The following is a 19757-nucleotide window of genomic DNA, read 5'->3' as shown; positions in this document are numbered from 1 at the left end:
CCAAACGCAAACCACAAACCCCAAAACCCACCCTGCCATTGTTATTTAGGAACAGGATTCTTACATGGCAGGAATAAAAAAGCATACAGCCAGCACACACACCCACACCCACACCCGCGCACACACACAGAGCAAACAAGTCCCCTTCCCCTCCCCCTCCAGTAAATACGTGTCTGGCCCCTGCTTCGGTTTGTTTTGTAGTGGCTGAAAAATAATCATCTCGGGGCCAGCAGCTCACCAATAAATAAGGCTTTGTAAAAATTGAAAACCGACATAGCACTGTCGTCTTAACCGTCCTGCGCTTAACCTTGCGTCTCGAACCCCATCGGCTCTGTGCTTGGCCGAGGAGCAACCCAAAATATAGGCGTTTGTACGGTCTGGTGGGGCTTTTTGAAATTCTCCCTGTGACATTCTTGGGACTCCTCACCGCATTACATCCCCCATAAGGTACCTGGACCCACCGTCTGAGCAGGGTTTTTACAGCCATAGATAGATAGATAGATAGATAGATAGATAGATAGATAGATAGATAGATGATAGATAGATATAGAGGAAGGAAGGAAGGAAGGAAGGAAGGAAGGAAGGAAGGAAGGAAGGAAGGAAGGAAGGAAGGAAGGAAGGAAGGAAGGAAGGAAGGAAGGAAGGAAGGAAGGAAAAATTAACATGGTCCACTAGCTAGGGTTGTTGAAATAAGGTTTACCCATCGCTGTCACTAAATAATTAAAATATTAGCCTGTCGAAAGTAGCTGAAATGTGTCAATATCGGACATAACTCTTTCAACAAGGTGGGAATTTAATTTGAGAAGAAGTGAGATTCCTAGAAGGATTAGAAATCCGAAATGGACATTAGAAGTTAACCTGAATGTTAATGCAGAGCTGCACCTCTGATGCCAACAACCCTTTCCTCTTCACCACGGCGTCACTCGGTCCTGTCTTTGCAGGCAGGAGGGTCTGCTCCCGAGATATTGCCTTCCCAGGCTGCAGCTTGGTAGCATATGCTGTCGTTGTCCTGCCCCCCCCCAGGCTCCCAGGGACAGACCGCGAACAAATTCTATTTTCCTTCCCTGAAAGGTTTCCGAGGCGGCGGTCTGGGAAGTGCCCTCCACCGCTACTGGGGATTTCGAGAGCACAAGTTGGAGAGGAAGGCTTGGACTTCTGCATCGTCTGCCTCCAGATTAGTGAAAAAAACGTACTGACACCTAGAGCCTTGAATACAGTTTTATTTTTAAAAATTATTTCAAAGAAATGACTACGTCTGAGATCAGAAAGGGAACCAAAATGTCCAGGAAAACTTCCAGTTAAAAATACTGTTTTGAAGAAAAAAAAAATCCAACCCCAGGATGAACGTTCACACAAATACGCACCTTCTGGATTTTCACCTCGTTCTTCTTTATTCCTTTCCTTTCCTTTCCTTTCCTTTCCTTTCCTTTCCTTTCCTTTCCTTTCCTTTCCTTTCCTTTCCTTTCCTTTCCTTTCCTTTCCTTTCCTTTCCTTTCCTTTCCTTTCCTTTCCTTTCCTTTCCTTTCCTTTCCTTTCCTTTCCTTTCCTTTCCTTTCCTTTCCTTTCCTCCCTTCACCTTGCTTCCCTTTTCATCCCCTTTCATCCCTTTTCTTCCTTTATATTCCTTTTCTATTTTTCCTTCCTCTCCCTCTTTCTTTCTTCTTCCTTCCCTCCCTCCTTCCTCCATTTCCCCTTTCCCTCCTTTCTCTCATTCCACACTTTCATTTCTTTATTTTCCTTCCTCGCTTATCCCTTTCTCCACTTTCTTGATTCCTTTCTTTTTTCTTCTTCTTTTTTTTTTTGTTTTTATTTTTTTACCTCTTTCGTTTCCTCTCTCTCTCCTTTTTATTTTTCTCCCCTCTTCTTTCCTTTCTGTTCCTTTCCTTCTTTTCCTCTTTTCCCTGCCCTGCCTCCCCTCCCCTCGCCCCGCGCTCTGCCCGCTCAGAGGCGCCGGCATCGGGGCGCTTTGCGGGGGGGACGCGGTGAATTCCAGCCGGAGCCCCTGCGGGCCGGCCGCGCTCTGCTATTCTTTCAGAGCTCCAGCCCTACTCTCTCTGCAGGAAACAGAGGAGCTGATCCAAGTTCAAAGTCACGTCGCCGTCCCTCCTAAGAAGCGCTTTATTTCCCTCAGAACCGCAAAACTCCCTTTCCCCCGTGTCACAGGGTAACAAGGGAAGGGAGCGAGAGAGGGAGGGAGGGCAGAGGAGCAGCCAGTCCCGCACTCGCTTGCTTCGGCTCACGACAGCTTTCGAGGGAGGAAAGCAAGTGGTCACCCAAAGTCGGTGCTAAACTGGTTTATTGAAAGAAGTTTCTCAACAGGTTTCTGGAGGTGCCAGACCTGCAAAGCAAACGTCAGCCTTCCCAGGAAAGCATTCCCCTCTTCGTAAGTTTTCCGAAATTTTCTTTAAAACTGCTCTGCTCTTAATTCTTGCCGGCTGCTTATGCGGAGGGAACTGTGGGAGATGATTTCTTGTTTCCCTTGGACTGCAAATGTGGCCCTCGCCTTCTAGACCCGGGATGTGTCACCGTTCCCAGGCCGGGGGTAACGGGAAGTCTGCTCCGCATGCCGCCCCCCTTCCCCGGGCAGGCGAGGCTGCCGCGGCAGGGGCGCAGGCTGCGACGGGGCCGGGGGCTCTGTCCGCCGGAGACTGTGGCTGGCGGCAGCCTGGCCGGGGAAGGAGAGGCGTAAGGGCCGGCCGGGGAGGAAAAAGGGGTCTTTCCCCCCTAAATCCAGGCTTTGGTTCTCCCCGGAGTAACTGGACGAGGTGCGGGGAGGGGGCGTGCAGCCGGTCCGTAGCCCGGGAAGAAGAGGCCAATTGAGCGGAATCACTTGCACCGTTGTCTGTATCACAGACACTCATAAATTCAACAAGCTCATCAACAGGATATTAAGTTGCAGGTTACCTTTGATGGTGCCGATCCGAGGCACTTCTAGGCCGTTCGACCTATGACCCGTGAAGACCACATGTGTTGTGCTGTAGCCTCCCTCTGTAAAACACACTTCAGGACAAAAGTTCTTTGTCAGGCTCTACCGGCAGTGTAATGTAAAAGAAAAAGGGGAAATAATGAAAATCTCAGCCAAAGCTGTAACTTTTAAATGCTTTTTTTTTTTTTTAACCACTAGGCAGGGCGGGGGCAGCAGGAAGGAGCACCTCGCTTTCGTGCCATTAATATTTATTGTCCTCTCAGTTGCATTTACGTATATATAAAATAAGTTTCCGTATAAAATCCCCCTCTCGGCGGTGATGCCGTGGGGTGGAGGGGGCGAGGAGCAGAGTAGCGGCGGTTTCCAGGACGGGAACCTCGGCCGAGCGGCAGGCAGTTCTTCTACCCTGCCCAGCTGCGGCTGAGGGACGCGCAACGCCGCGTACTTTGCGCGCCTCACTCGCAGCCGGCGCAGACCCGGCACAACGCCCCCAAAATGGGGTCATCCGCAGCATCGCCGAGTTTTCTTAGATGCATCTTTTTAAGCCTGGCGATGCCCATCTAAATGTTAGAGGCAGGGGAGAAGCTTCCCAATAAAGCGCGATGGACTTTGTAATACAATTTATGCTGTCATTCATAAATAACAATGCCATATGGTAACCATATTGCTTATACAAGTAAAGCCGTCAAAGTGTCACTATTTGATTTATCTCAACAGCTTCTTCCAACGGTGACGTTCAGCTACAGAGAGAGGAGAAGGGGGGAGAGAGTGCAGAGCAAAATTTGGCCTGGGTTTCCTGAGGCTGTCTCTCTCTTTATCTCTTCGTCTCTTCCTCTCCCTCTATACATATAGATATATATCTATACAGGGATGGAAGGATGGAAAATTTTGTCCTTATTTTGTTCCTATTTGAGCAAATCCCTGAATGGAAGGTGCGTGGATGGAGTCCTCTTTCCCTGGCGAGACGTGCTCTGAAAATGGCAGCTCCGAAACTTTTGCCCGTAAGTCCTCCTCCCAAATATGCAGCGGGTCCCGGTCTCGGCAGCCCCGACGGCGGGTACGGTGCTTGCACCCTCACGAAGCCGTGTCCCTGCCCTCGGGCTCCAGCCTAGGGTGCATGAGGCGACGAGAAGTGGGCGTTTATTTAGCTCAACAGACGTTTATTTTTAAAGGTATAAAATAACGCATGCACTTATCCCCTCCAGAGAGGAGAGAAGCCTCGCCGCCAAATCGCTGCTCTCCCTTTCGTGTCCCTAGGCAGCCATGACCCCCCCACTCTCCCGCTCGGGATCCCGGTGCCTCCGTGCTATTCCCCTGCCGGGACGGCGACGGATATACCGTGGTTACTCCCTGCCCGTTTCGGCGACCGCGGGGATGTGACTCGGGGCGCTCCCGCCCGCTGCTGGTGCAACCCAGCGCCGGTCACGCGTGACTGTGGAGGGAACCGCATCACAGGCTCTCCCACGAAGCAAATCAGCCCCACGAGCGACGAAAGCCACCCGCGACGGGTCGGAAGGCTGGTGAGCTATTTCAGCAGATTTGGGGAAATACGGAGGTGTTGCAGAGGAAAACGGTAACCGCGCTCACTTTCTAATGGTTCCCCAGAAGAATGTTTTACACGTTATAAAATATTGCTCTCCGCTCCCTAAGTATCAATAAGACGTACATTAAAAACCATTGTTTGCAAATGGTGTTCATGATCATTAGCATACATTTACATAATGCAGCCTACAGCACAACATTCTACAGCTAAAAACCTCCCCTAAAGCCGATAGCCAGAGCTCGGTTTCTGGAGGAACATTTACGAAATATATCTGAGGGCTTCCAGGCTTTTACCCCGCCTCCCCCGGTGTGTCCCTTGGCGCGTTTGCCGGCTAGCGGGGCACGGCGGGAGGGCTCTGCAGCCGGCTCCGCCGCAGAAGTGGGGCGCGGGGCCGACCCCCGACGGGCGATGCTGGTGGTTTGGAGCGGGGAGGGGAGGTACCACCAGCCTCCTCCCGTCGCAACCACCCAGCCCTGCGGCAGCCTGGGCCTGAGCTGGGATCGATGAGCTAATGGGTTCTAAAATCTTCGGGGCTGTCTTGGAGCTGGCACCGTCCAAAAAGCAACCCGGCCCGGGCAGTCACCTTCGCTTCCCGGCGTCCTAAAAATGGGCAAATTTCCACGTGAGTCTCGGCCAAACCCTCCCTCCCCACAGTCTCAGGTCAGTTGCCTATTACCCAGCTATAAAATATTTTCTTTGTTTTATAGCCCCTCATAAAAAGAAATTGATCGGGGGGATATATTTGAATTAAGACATATTAAATCGATGACAGATACGTATCACGCTGCGTTTAACAAGAGCGGGATGAGGAGGCGTGCGCAAGGTACCGTGTAGCCTCGATACTGTTGTTCACCTCCACAGCATCCCACATCAAGCCATTACATGTAGCGACATCGGTCCATAAACCTGCCCAGAATTTGGGGAGCGCGGGGAACACTGTTTAGATGCAAGTGTATAAAATATACGTATATAAATACATGTATGGGCTAGTTTGCGAGAAGTTTTTACTGTGCAATAAAACCATCGAGCAGCCCCTTTTAAAACCCGAGGATTATTTATTCTCGTTCCTTGCCTTGCAGCATCATTGACACCCCCACTACAGCCAAGCTAGCCTGGAGCATCGGTTCGGCTCCTGGGAGGGGGGGACACAGGCGGTTCTCGGTCCTCCTTGCGAGGGAGGAAGCCGGGACTCCCCGCGGGGCCCGTTCCTGCTCTACGGTCCCTAGCCCAGTTTTAGCAAGCAGCGGGCCAAATCCTGCGAGTTTTCCTCACGTGAATAGCGAGGGGAGGGGGGAGGGGAGAGTTGGAGCCTGGCCCAGGAAATGCCGAACCAACACGGGGCTTCCTTTGAACGTGGCTCGGCAAAGGGCAGAGGCGAGGATACGCAGATGTGCTTTGGTCAAGCGGATTAGGTGGTCGGGGAGGGCCAGGAGGTGTGTGTGGAGGGGTGTCCGCTGGCACCCCCCGCCCCGTTTCCTCTCCCGGCGTGGCAGAGTAGCCTCCCTCGCTGCCCCGCTGACTGGGAAGGGCAGGCAGCCTGCCTGCAGTTTCTGAGGAGTGCGGGAGCGCCAGGTGTTCCCAGGGGGACCAGCAGCCTAAGGAAAGCAGATGACATATCAATAAAGGCCACCTCTCCTCCCGCAGCTCCAGGGGAAAGTCACGGCAATGCTCTTTTCCCCCTCTTCGGTCGGCAGGGAGAGTCCCGGCCCTGCCTTTTCGGCATCCCCAAACGGCAGCATCCTCCTTTGTGCGGAAGAGGCAGTTTTGGTGCTTCACAAAGCACTTCACTTTCGAGGACCAACACACTCCGCATCCCAGGGACGCTTCCATCGCCCTCTCCCCCGCTCCCTTTAGTGAATCCCCCACTTTCCCTGCTTTCTCCGTCGAGGGCAGCAGCTCCTGGCAGACATCCCCCAGATGGAGACTTTCTCATTTCCAACCTTACCGCCCCCCTCCCTCCCTGGCATCCCAAAAGCGTCGAGGGTCTGTGTAACTGGAGCGATTTCATCATTATTTTGCCTTTGTCGAATTAGGTTTGAGATGGAGACAGCTGCCTGGGGTACGGCTGATGGCCCCCCGAGAGGCATGGGCCGACTGTCCCAACCGGGCATCCTGGGAAGGGCCTGTGGAGCACCTCGGGAGGAGGAAGCCCCTGAAGCAGGTGGCGAGTGCGGGCTTCCAAAACTTCTTCCTAATAATATGTGCTGCAGCTTTCCCGCGGCTGCTTACTCATTTTCTAAAGTAAAGGAATCCCCACTGCCTCCCCCGTTGCCGCCTTCTTTTTACGAAAACATTGGCTGCCTTCCCCTAGTATTGCCTTCAGTTAACCGCCTTAGGCACGAGTACACACAGCCTCGGCCTCTCGTGGGTGTGGGGGTGTGTGCGTTGCATCAGGGCGTGCTTTCCTGCCTCATCGCTGAATGAGTGATGGCCAAAAAAAGAAAGGAAACCGAGCGCTGAGCCCGGCAGCAGCCCTGCTCGTGGGTTGCTCCCAGCCATGGAGAGAAATCCCACAGCCCCGCAAACGTAAACACGGCGGCGCAGCGGCTCCGAGCAGGGTGCCCCGTCCAGCGCCGGGGGAGCGGCAGCTGCTGCCCGCTGCTGCCCGCTGCTGGCAGGGGGGGGTGGGTAGCGGGTGCGCCCCGTCGGGCCCCGCGCGAAGTTTTGCAAGTGCAACTTCGGGGGGCGGCGCGGACGGGAGGGGGGATGTGGGGGGCTGCGGGGGCGGATCCCTGCTGCGCCGGCGGCCTGAAAGGGAGCCAATCGCGGCGCCCCAGCCGCTGCCAATCATCGGGATCCGTCCAATCCCTCCGGTGCCGTGTCCAAGCCGTATTTCCCACCGCGCCGCTGAAGTGTGGTGAGGGCTCTGCCAATCGCGGGCGGCCAGAGCGGGGCCGGGGATGCGCGGAGTTAGGAGCGCAGACAAAAGAAGTTAAAGAGCCGCTTAATATATACATGTTTTTGAAGGCGGGTAGAGGGAAAAAAATAACAACAGCGAGCGTAGATGGGCTTGGCTGTGTCGTTATGGAGCCCCCTTTGAGCAAGAGGAACCCGACACTGAGATTAGCGGATTTGGCAGCGGCTCAGCCCCATCCTCACCAGAACATGACAGGCTTCCCGGGGCTGGGGAACCACCACGTCCACCCCCACCACGCGGCCCACCTCCACCCCGGGGACGCGGGTGGCGACCCTGGCGGCGCCCTCACGCCGCTCGGACCCGAGCACATGGCGCAGCCCGCCGCCCTCAAGCTCACGCCCGAGGCGCTCACCGCCGCCGCCTTCGCCGCGCCCGCCGCCACCACCACCGCCGCCGCTGCTGTCGCCACAGCCGCCGCCGCCACCACCGCCGCCGCCTACGCGCCGCCCGCCGCCGCCCTCCCGGGCTACCCGTCGGGGGGGGCGGCAGGCCGGGACTTCCTCCTACGGCGGGAGCTGCCCGCCGCTGCCGCCGTGCATGGGGCGCTGGGTGAACAGCACCCGCCCGCCAGCTCCCCCCACCTCCCGCACCCGCCGCCCCACAGCGTCTTCATCTCTGCCGCCGGCACTTACGGGACGGCCGACGGGGCGCACGCCGCATTCCCGCCGCCGCCTCCCGGCGAGCAGGGCGCGCCCGCCGGCCGCCATCCGCCGCTCAACGGGCAGATGCGCTTGGGGCTGGCGGCCGCCGCCGGGGAGCTCTATGGACGCGCCGAGGCGCACTACGGGGCCGCCGCCGCCTCCTCCTCGGCGTTGCAAGGCTACGGCTCCGTCAACCTCAACCTGGCAGCGGCGGCGGCGGCCGGCCACGGGCATCCGCACCACCACCACCACCATCATCACCACCACCACCATGCCCACGTCGGGGCGGCGGCGGCCGCGGCCGGAGCTTTCTTGCGGTACATGCGGCAGCCCATCAAGCAAGAGCTGATCTGCAAGTGGATCGACCGAGAGCCTCCTCCTCCGCCTCCTCCTCCGCCACCGGGCGCTAGGAAGCCTTGCTCCAAAACTTTCAGCACGATGCAGGAGCTGGTGAGCCATGTCACCGTGGAGCACGTCGGCGGGCCCGAACAGAGCAGCCACGTGTGCTACTGGGAGGAGTGTCCCCGCGAAGGCAAGCCCTTCAAAGCGAAATACAAACTCATCAACCACATCCGAGTGCACACGGGAGAAAAGCCCTTCCCCTGCCCCTTCCCCGGCTGCGGGAAGGTCTTCGCCCGCTCCGAAAACCTCAAGATCCACAAACGGACTCATACAGGTGGGTGCTCCCCCCTCCCCCCCCGACACCACTGTAAGTATTTTCTTCCTTTTTTTCCTTTTTTTTCGCCATTTCCACCTCTTTTCCTCCTCTCCTACGCATCGTCGAACATGTGACTTTTTCATGAATAAGTAATTCGGCAGCACACGGGCCACGCACAAACAGTCACGCACAGACAGTCACGCACAGACAGCCACGCATAGACAGACAGCCGGGCACATGCACCCGGCCCCCTCTGCCCTGGACACACGTGTTCCTCCACCCCCCCTACACCCCGCACCTTGGGTAGCTCCCTCCCCACCCCCTCCGCCACCCACCTCCCCACACCCCGGCACCAGTGGATAAATACAACGATTAATAAATAAGCCAGTGTCCAGGGGGAGATAAACAGCAAGCCCTGCGGAAGAGCGAGGAGAGGATGCGCGCCTGCACGGCTCAGCGCCCACCGACCCGGTCCGGGGCACCCCGGAGGGTTCACCCCACTGCTGGGGAGAGATGCGCGGTGCCCCCCTCCGCGAAGGACGGTTGTTCTGCTTTTCCTGCCGGTTCTACCGGCGAGGACGGAGCCTGGCGGGAGGCGCTTGGCCCGGTGGAGATGGGGCCGCAGGGGCTCTTGGGGGCGCAGTTCCCCTGCACTGCGGGCGGCGGCGGCGCGGCGCTTGGGGCTGCCGGGGCTACCGAGCTGCCCCCGCTACCGGAGCTACCCCTGCTGCCGGGGCTGGCGCTACTACGGGGCTACTGATGTTGCCGGCTGTGCCCCGCTGCCGGGGCTACCGATACTGCCGGGACTACCGGGGCTGCCCCTGCCGCCGGGGCTACCGGTACTGACCCCGCTGCCGAAGCTGCCGGTGTTACCCGGGCTCCTCCGACCTCCGGTGGTGCCTGCGGAGCCGGGGAGGAGGGCGCAGGGCGGGGAAGGCGCTTGCCAGAGAACGCTTCTCTCTCTTTGTGGATCTGAGGAGGAAACTTCAAAGCAGCCCCGGCTGCCTGGCAGGGCTTCGCTGAGCGGGAGCTGCTGGAAGAGGGAGCGGCATCGCCGGTTGATGCCCCGGGGGACAGGCCCGGCCCGGTGCGGAGCTCCTGGAGGGGCTTAGGGTGTGTTTGAGCCTTTGAGTTTTTTTATTTTCTTCCCCCTCCCCCCATTTATTTTTCCCTTTCTCCTCCTTTCTCGCCACCCCTGAAACACGCATTTCGATCTGGGTGTAAAAACTCTTGCCGAAAACGAACGAAGCCGGGATTTATAGTAGTAGACAAATATTATTCCTCGGAGGACACTTAAGGAAGTGGAGTTGCCGTAATTGCTTTCTTGATTTATTGCGTGCTGCTCGGGAAGAGAAAAGCGGCGACCGTGCAACGTGTTGTTCCGATGTAAAACCAAATGGCCCATGGCAGAAAGGATTATAGATTTTTATCTCCAGAATATATCAGGCACGAGCCCATGTGTAGCTGCGGAGACCTGAGGATGCCTGGCTGTCTGCGCCCTGAGCCGGGGGGAGGGGGGAGATGTCTCTTGCGGGGGGAATGACACATTTTTTGAAGGGTTGTTGTTGTTGTGTTAATGGCACGGCGGAATGAGTTAAATGCTGGAGGCCCGTGTTTTTGTCATCTAGCCGTCCCCATCTGTCTTGATTTGGAAAACAAAACTTCACCGCGGACTTTTCTGGGCTCCGCAACTCCTTCCCCATCCCAGCTCCGGGGGGGGAAAGCAGCGAGTCCGGAGGAGGGTTCAGGGGGGCAGAGGGATTCAGAGGCAAAAGGACCTACCCCGACAACCTAAATATGTATCAGACACAGCTTGCAGCTCTGAGCTGTGGTCGAGCAGTGCCCCAAGGCCCTGCATGGGACATGGCCCTTTGCAAAGGAAATTTGAAGGAGTTTGCAGTCGGGGGCGACCCGCAGCTCTCCGGGGACTGTGCAGTGCATATTCCCCGAGAAAGTGCCCACGCATGAACCCACGGGAGAAGGCTATCTCCACGCAGAAGGGGCTGTTGCAACAAAGGAGCCTTCGGGGCTCAGGTTGGGGGGCAATAGTTCCCTTCGTCTAACAGCTCGGCCCAGAGGAATGCAAAGGGTACGTGAGTCTTTCCCCACGCACAGCCCTCGGGTGGACGAGGGGTCCCAAGCCTTCTGCCTGTCCTTACCAGATTAATTACTGTAATTTTGCCGTCTCAGCTTTAGTTTAGTGATGTGCAGTCTGGGAGCAGGAGAGATTTACTAACTATTCGTTTATTATGGGCAATTTTGGGGAAGAGGTGAGAATAATAACACCGCAATTGTATCATTTGGGGATTTTGCATGTTTCTGTTAACCCTGCAGGAAGAAGGGTTTGTCGGTAATTCAGAAGGCATTTACTTGCTTGGTGTTTTCCCCCTTTTTCTCCAAAGCATCACCCCGGGAGTTGCACACCGCGCCTTGCGGATCCAGCATCATTTTGGGGACAAAGCACTGTCCCTACCCCTGGTTCATTCTAATGGTGACGGGGACCGACCCCCCTTCCCCCGAAAAATCGCTGCCCCTTTGCCGGAGACGGTGCTCAGGATCGCCCAGCTTCCCCACGACGATTCCCCCATCCCCACCACCCGCTACTGCCCCTCACAAATGTGACCCCAAAGCCCCTCTGTGTGTGTGTGTCCCATCGCCGACACTGCAGCTACCGGGACGAGTCAGGGGACGGCGCCCGACATTTCGCCCCCTTCCTTGGGTTGAAGCCACCCACAAATGGTTAAACTCTGACGTGACGCCCTCGTCAGCGTGCCAGGGACACTCCGGGACTTTCCCCGCTTCTGGATTTGTGCGGAATTGGATCGTCGCGATCCGGAGGCAGGCGAGGAGGAGCTACCTGGGGCTGTGCACCCCTCGGGAGGATGCCCACGCGTGAGCCCACGGGGAAAGACACCTCCCTGAAGCCCCGACGACGGGGACGTGTTTGTTCTAGCAGCTCTGAGCACCTCTCAGGGGGGCTAAGCCTGGGGACCTCTGCGGGCCGCTGCCGGCAGCGGGATGTGAGCCTCCATCCTTGGGCTAATACAGGTCGAAACCGGCCACACCGTCCGGTAGATTCGCTTTGTTTCTGAGGGAAAACAAAACCAAACACAGCAGTAACAAAAAAAAAAACCCAAATTAAGTGACCCGAGATTTGTCTCGGTGGGAATGGGAACGCGTGGGGGGTCTCCGTGTAGGTGAAAACTCCACTTTAAAAGCCACGAGATACATTTTCTTACCTTATTTTAAAAACTATTATTATTATTATTATTATTATTATTATTATTTTAAAGGATAAACTCGCTCTTTCTAGAGCTACCACTTCGCTGGTAGGTGATCTGAATTTTATAGAAAAAGTTGACATGTAAATAGGCTGCGGAGGCACATGTTTCTATAGTAACAGCCGAGAAATAGCTATTTTTAAAACACAAAACCATTTTTTCCATTGTTATTCTGTTAAACATGATCAGATTTTACAAACGGAAGGAGTAGTAAAAATCGCCTAGTGAAAATTATAAAAAGTCCACCGGGACAGCTGCTGGGTTGTTATTTTTGAGCATTCAGAGCAAAACAGATCTGAAAATACGCATCAGCCATGCTAAAACAACGTATTTTTTTAACTCAAGAGTCGCAATAGTCGTGACAAAGATTATTTGTGCATCTTTGCAGTTCTGTCTACTCCGGGCTTGCGTGTAGCATGGCAGGGACAGAAGAAGTTACTCTAAGAACCTCCAGTCTGTGTGCAGTAGAGGAATCCGGCACTTTTTTTTCCCCTGACCGCTCAGCAATAGGCATTTACTCATCCCTGTTCGTGAACTATGGGGAAGGGTCGATCTGGAGCAGGGCTATATGTACCAAAACATACATGGCCCAGGGTATGGTATGTCAGGAGCCGGGGGGAGAGGGGGTGCGTGAAAGGTACGCCAGGCAAACCCGCCCCGGGCTGATTTTCACAACACCTTAAAGTGTTAAGCATTGCATAAAGCTCTAAAAATAGATCGAGCGGAGATTTTTAGACCCACATTAGCCTGAGGTAACCAGCTGCGGTAACAGCAGCCCGCTGCTGTCATCACTAGTGTCCGGGCTGGTCCCCCCTTCCCAGCCTGCAGGTTCTCAGCACGGAGTGCTGTCTCCTTCTATCGGGACGCTTAAACAGGTGTTACTTTTATTTCCCCCGAACTAATTATTCCCTCAGCATAGTGCCCCATTGGGAAAGGATTACGCAGGAGATGTGCCAGGCGACCCAGGCTGCCGGCAAACGCCAGCCCTCGCAGGCGAAGCCATTGAGCGGTTTTGTTTGGGCTCGGTCATTAGAGCGGTAATGAAGGTTTCTCGTGTGCGAGGGGAGCGCCGCAGAGGGCAAACAAGGCAGGGCCCTGCCGCCGCCTGCCCAGAGCTTCGGGTGTGGAGGCCACCAGAGACATGTCACAGTGAAAACGGGAGGCCTCGGGTATGTCGCGACTGTCGTGAAGGGGCGAGGGGGAACAGGGAGAGGGAAGGAGAAGGAAGGAAGGGGAGGCTTTGCCCTGCGGCTCGCTCCCACTGGCCGCACTGCGGAGGGGCCGCGCCGGGCGGAGGTTCGGCGGGCAGGGTGAGGGCAGGGCCGTGCCAATGCCCGCCGGTAACGGTGCCATTGCTGTGTCCCGGCAGGGGAGAAGCCCTTCAAGTGCGAGTTCGACGGCTGCGAGAGGAAGTTTGCCAACAGCAGTGACCGCAAGAAGCACTCCCACGTCCACACCTCCGACAAGCCCTACTACTGCAAGATCCGCGGCTGCGACAAGTCCTACACCCACCCCAGCTCCCTGCGGAAGCACATGAAGATCCACTGCAAGTCCCCGCCGCCCTCCCCACCGCCGGGCTCCCAGGCCTACGCGGCGGCGGGGCCCCCCGACGGGCCGCTGCCCCCCGAGGCCGATCCGGCCGCCGAGCCGCCCCGCGGCCGCGCCGCCGCCCTCTCCCCGCCGGTCACCAACCTCAGCGAGTGGTACGTCTGCCAGGCCGGGGGGGCTCCCCGCCGGCCCCGCACCCCCTCCAGCCGCGACACGTCCCCAGCCTCCGAGGGGGATGAGCCCCACAGGACCTCGAGGGGCAGAACCGCTCCCTAGGGCCGGGCCGTGCCGCCGGCGGCCCCGGCCCCGCCGCGTTGGCCCAGGTTGCAGCAGCAGCCGCCTGGCACAGGGGGCTGGCGTGGAAGTGCCATCAGGTTTTACTTGCGCTATTTATTCCGTGTACGAAACCCTATGGTGTTTGTACGGTAACTAATTTAATTAAAGAGACTCGGAACTTTTTTTTTCTTTTCTTTTTGTAAGAAAAAACATTAATAACTCCAAACTGGGCCATCTCAGCAACCCAAGCAGCACGCTTTGCAGGAGGATGGTGCCAAGAGAGATGCCCGGCTCCCACCCTGCTCATGCCGCACTGCTCTTGACAAGAGAGAGACCCGGGAGAAGGCTGTGAGCTGGAAGAGCCCTCACGTTTCCTGGAGCAGCTCTTAAATACTCCAGCTGCCACCCCAGCGCCTCCCCTTCAGCCTGGGTAAAGCCCCAGGTTTGCAGTGGCCTCCTAATGGTAAAGCAGCACCTGCTGAAGCTCCAGCCAGTCGAGGACAGGTTACGAATTCTCTAAAATAAAATCAAATAAATTCACCCCCCCCCACACCTTGCAATTCAGCTCCTTTGTAAATGTTGGTTTCTCTCCCGAGTCGTGGGGTCCACCTGCACCCAGCATTTTCTCTCCAGCCCTTTTTCTTTCTCCCTTAGCCATAACCATGTGTAAACGATTTAGGGAAGGAAAGACAAAAGATGCAGCACTGCCTTACCATTCCTCCGTGGTTTGTACGGGTATGGCTCCTAAAACGTAGCCAGAGAATAAAAGAAACCCGCTGCTATTTGACAACTGCGATACTGTGATACATTTTGGTTTTTTGTTGTTGTTTTTGTTTGTTTGGTTGGTTGGTTGGTTGGTTTTTTTTTCTAAAAAACACACACGAAAACTGACAGTGATTTTCCATTTTCTTGGGGTTGGTATTACTATTATTACTCTCTTTATTATTATATTTTTTTAAGTTCGCCTCACAGAGGACGTAAACCTAACCCTCTTGCGTCCTCCAGCCACGTGTACAGTCAGTTCGTGGATGGGGGAACAACCCCCTGGGCCCGGCGAGCGCCGGAGGGGAGAGAAGCGCGGGGCTGAGGGGGTTATTTTTATTATTATTATTTTGTACACTAGTTTTGTCTTTTTTTTTTTTTTTAGTTTATTTGCTCCCTTCAGCCGAGCCGGTGTCTGCGCGCCCTCTTCCATTTCACCATCCCCCTGCGGTGGCCGGGCAGAGTCACCTGGGAGGAGGGGACCAGAGCTCCTGGGAAAAAGAGGGGGGGGCGGAGAGGGCTGGGGTTGGGGTCACTGCTCCCCCGCCCCCCAGGCTGCCCAGCCTAGCGGCCGAGGGGTTAGGGGGGGACCCCGGCCCCTCTCCCGTCCATCAGGAGCGGGGTACGAATAAACTAAAGAGCACTAATTCCTCCTCCGAGACCCCGAGAGGAGAAGCGGTAGCCTCCCTCCCCTCCCCCAGGGCTTGTGGAAATGTGTTTTGTGTGCCGTGAATGGTGGATGTCGTCTTGTCATTGTTAATAACGTGTATGTGAACGCGATTATTTTGTACAGTCGAATTAATTTATTTTCTGACATCAACCTTTTTTTTTTTTTCCCCCTTTTTTCTTGGAAGAGTACAGAGCACACCAAAGAATTCTCTTATTAATTTTGGTGGTAGATCGTTGTTTATGATGCTGTGGTTTGTACAAAAAAAAAAAAACCATTATATTTTTCAGCTTACTTGAATGAACGATGTAATGTGAAACAGACTCTTCCTGCATGTCCTCCGTGCGGTGTGTTGGTGCTGATATATATATATAGTTCATAGAAATATTATATTATTAGTACAGTGCATGGTGCTGTCACTCTGGAAGCCTTTAAACGTTGTCTTCATATTGTTGTGTTGGATCTGAAGAAGCAGGCGTTACTTTAAAAACAAACAGAAAACTTGAATAGAAAATAATTTTTTAAAGTTCATTCGATTTGCTTTTTATTCGTTTTTCAAAGCCCTTTTGAATAAATAGAAAAATAATAAAGTAAGATATGGACTTTTAAAATAATAATTTATGTAATGTAATCTTATTAGAGATATTTTGGTGCTGATTTAGAAACGAACTTTTTAATTTATGCATTTTTTTCAACAACAGATTGCACTATACATTACTACATGGCAGGGTTTATAAACTATGGCTCGGGGGGATATATCACTATTTTTATGTACTTGCTACACGTAGGGTCACACACTTGCCCGTCAATTTTATGACACATGATACCTCCTGAATAAAATAATACTAATTTCAATTTTTCATCTCTGTAAACCCCATAAAAGCAAAAAAAAAATTATCATGCAAATTAATAAAAAAATGTTATTTCTATGTATTGCATGTGCCTTACTGATAGATGAGAGGCAGACACAGACCAAAACACTCACCCTCACTCCCCAACTCGAGGGTCAGTAGATAGAGTCAGATACAGTCACAGCCTCGCAGCGCGTCAGGAGCATCACCGGGAGATTTGGAGGTGGCTGAGATACCCCCGACTTTTCTCAGCAAAACGTGTGAGTAAACCCGGTTCTCTTTCGGATTTGCGTTTCGTTTGGCAGTCAGACAGGGGGAGGATGCTTTGGACAGAATAATCCCTGCACCCCCTCCCCGCGGCTGCCGCCGTTGCTCCCCTGCGTGTTTACCCCTGGAAGTCAGGGGGGCTGATGGCAGGGGGACTGGGGAGGAGGGGGTGTGTGTGTGCAGGATTGGGGGGTTGCTTCCCCATAATGAAGCAACTGGGAGCTTCACTACTGCCTTTCCATGCACATGGGAAAGAAAGGGACAGACAGACGAACACAGACAGAACTCAGGCATTTATACACATGATATTCTTAATCTCTCTCAAGGACACATAATCAAAGTATCAAATTCAATTATTTCTCTTGGGGAAAAAAAATCTTGGCAGTCTCTTCTTGCAGATACTAGTGAGTTAAATAGCGTTAGTCTTCAGTAGAAGACATAGTGGCAAAACCGTATGCCAGAAGATTATTGTGAAACTCAGAGTCAGGTCAGGCGAGCGATAACGCCAGAAGACCACTGGAATTAAAAAACAAAGTTTTCCGGACCTGAGTAACAACACACGTTTCTCGTTTCGAGAGAAAAACTGAGTGAAAGTCGCTGTTGAAAAAACTCCGAGCAGAGTCGTGTGTCAGCATCCTCCAGGATTATTATTGTTTTATGTGTCTTTTTTTCTTTTTGTCTCATTTTTCTATTTTATTTTTTTAATATGAAATAAGATAAATAAAACGAGCCCAGGATGATTTTCCCCCTTGTAATTTACCAGTGCTCGAAAATGACTGGTCAAAATGTCAAGAACAGTTTCACCAAAAGGTTAGAGTGTTTTTTAAGTCAGTTTTGTTAAATGTGGTAAAGGTGAAACAGGTTGCAAAGAGTTGTTTCAAGCAGAATGACAATAACCAACATACGAAGCAGAAAAACACTCATAAATGAGGGCTCCAATCAATGGGAAAACTTATAGCTCCCTAATGAAGTTTCTTGTGAAAAGGAGGGCGACACAAAGCCACCGAGACATGAATCATTCATGGGAAATATAAAAGATAAAAGATATCTGACAATGAGCAGAACCTTGTATAGAGTGTCTAAAACAAGTTTCCCCTTCTTATTTTCTGCTTCCCCCCCTCCAGCCTCCCTCTCCTAGTGTTCCCTGCCCGCCCTATAGAGTTAACATTGACCAGTGCACGTCCTGCCCCACTTCAAAGTAATTTAGCCCAGAACGGAAGGCTTGGCGCTTGGACAATCTTCATGGTGTGTTAAGATTTCTATGGCAATTGGCAAGCAAGACGTTCCCATCTGAATATGGCTCAAAGAAAGCCACTTATTGACACCGAGTTGGCTATCATCAAAGACTTCATCTTTTCGTAGGCGAAACGTGGTTCTAGCAAACACTGTTTAAATCATCTACCTTTGTAGTCGGGGCTGGGAGACATCTCGCCACACACTATTGCTGGCGCTCGGCCCTTTAAAGGCTAGGGCGGCAGTGGAGAAGTTTGAAGGAGCTAAAAAATTTCGGGAGTGTGGGAAATGGCATTGCCGGGAGGTGTGTGGGGGGATAAGCGGGAGAGCCCTCGGAGGAGAACAGCGGTGCTGCACCCCCTAACAGGCACACACCCCGTGGGCGGAGGGCACGGGGCGCAGGGGGACCCCCCACTCAAGGCAGGCTGTTGCTTTGTGCTTTGATTTTCGGGGGTGGTGGTGGAGAACCAAGGATTTTCGTTCTTGATTTTTTTTTTTTCTCCCGCGCTTTTTGTGCTTCTGGAGATGTCGCCCAGGACTTGTGAAGCGCTGGGAAGGATGGACTGTCAACACCCGCCCCAGAAAAAATATTTCCACGTAGAGCAGATCAGGAGAGTGTGCTGGCGCACACACACACACACGCTCCCCCCTGGCTCGGACACCCAAACCCCGGCGGGGGGCTGGCCCCGCTCCCCTCCGCATCCCGTGTCCCGCCGGCACACACAACCACGCTCCCGCATTCACACACACACCACGCAAGTGCCTAATCAGGCAGGGAGAAGTTCAAAGGCAGGTTCTTTGAAATTCAAACTACTGCTTTTATGGTACATCAACATGGAGCGTTAGGATTGCTATGGCAATGAGCGCAGCAAAAGCAAGCTGCATTTAAAATAGTCCACCTCGATTCGAGACACTCTATTAAGATACAGTTGCATTGACCTTTAGTTTCATGCCGTGTTAGCGCAGTCAATTTTCAGTTCATCAGAACGTCTCATATTTTTTTTTTTTTCGCCTCTCTCCCAACCCCCGCTCCCCTCCTCTTTTTTAGGACCCCCCCCCAACTTCAGCAGATAAACAAACAAACAAATACGAGGAGAAGAAGCTCCAGCTCATCCTCTGCTCTCTCTGCTCTCCTAATTTTTCCCCCCCTACCTAAGCACTTTTATTTGCAGAGCGATTGTTCTTTGTTTATTTAATACAAGTACTGTGTGAATGGTGAAAAATAAACACGATGAAAAATAACCAAACAGATGATTCCGCCAAGTGAAAAAACCCGGACTTAATAAAAGTGCGAAGCAGTCACCGTTGAATGAGAAATCCTTTGAAGTGGAACTTATTATAGGAAGAATACTTTTTGGTTTCCCTAACGACGCTGCTGAATTGAAAGGGCTCGCCTTTGTCAACGATTTGTTCTCCTTTGCCGGGATGCCCGCAGAAATTACTTACATGGGCTGCCTTAACATGCAGCCTGCAAATCAGTAACTTCCCAGCTCAGACTCGCAGACGCCGCTCTCCTAAGGACAAAAAGAAGTCAGGAGGAAAACACCCCAACCTTTCACTCAGCCTCTTTTTTTTTTTTTTTTTTTCTTTTGGGGGGTGGGGGGCGGAGGGAGGAAAGGGGGTTTGGGACAAGGGGGGAAGGCGGGTGTACCCCCCTCCGCTCCTCCGCCCCGCCCGGCCGCGGGCATCCGGAGCAGGACCGCTCCTCCGCTCCGTCCCGGTCCCGGCTGGAGCTCCTCCGGTAGCGCCGTGTCTCTCGTTACCCCCCCGCCCCGCGTGGCTCCTCACCCCCCCCCCTTTTTTTCTTTTCCTCCTTTGCCAAGTGATTTTCCCAGGCAGAGACATATTTAATAAGGGTCGTTTATTACGAAGGCGCTTTGAAGGGTCGCCCCTGAAGCCCTGTGTCCATTAAAAACATGGAGGTGACATTTAAACCTCGTTTTAAAGGAGCTCTGGGGTAGTTCAATGAAAGGCAACTCGTTTGTCTTATGAGCTTGGAAACAACCTCCCTTCTTCTCCTTTTGACCACATGGCATAACTCAAAAACAATAGTTCAAAAGTAAAATGGCATCGTGGTGTTCAGCCTCAGACAGGCACCCATCTAGCAGGAGAGAAAAGGGATAGTCCGTAACACAATGTGCTTTTTGTGTCCGACTCTGTCACAAGGATTTCGTTGTTTGCTTTAGA

The 19757-nt window shown here is 53.6% G+C and overlaps 1 protein-coding gene and 1 long non-coding RNA gene across 3 annotated transcripts; both read left to right on the top strand.

Annotated features, from left to right (window-relative positions):
- The first annotated feature begins 1804 nt into the window (after positions 1–1804).
- On the top strand, positions 1805–5512 carry LOC139827631 (uncharacterized). 2 transcript variants are annotated; one of them, XR_011738510.1, is made up of 3 exons: positions 1805–2383; positions 3644–3927; positions 4132–5512. It is a non-coding gene; the product is annotated as an uncharacterized lncRNA (long non-coding RNA). The 2 variants fall into 2 exon arrangements; XR_011738509.1 differs by having other exon boundaries at positions 1807–2383; positions 3779–3927.
- Positions 5513–7267: 1755 nt separating this feature from the next.
- Positions 7268–14586, top strand: ZIC5 (Zic family member 5). The gene is given in 4 exon segments (XM_065857115.2): positions 7268–7756; positions 7758–7827; positions 7830–8703; positions 13336–14586. Coding segments are annotated over 4 exon segments (1731 nt in total). The 5' UTR covers positions 7268–7424; the 3' UTR covers positions 13791–14586.
- Positions 14587–19757: the final 5171 nt, after the last annotated feature.

Source organism: Patagioenas fasciata, chromosome 1, assembly GCF_037038585.1.
Source record: "Patagioenas fasciata isolate bPatFas1 chromosome 1, bPatFas1.hap1, whole genome shotgun sequence".
Taxonomy (NCBI): domain Eukaryota; kingdom Metazoa; phylum Chordata; class Aves; order Columbiformes; family Columbidae; genus Patagioenas; species Patagioenas fasciata.
Note: the sequence above shows the minus strand (reverse complement) of the source record. Positions and strands in the feature narration are given on the sequence as shown.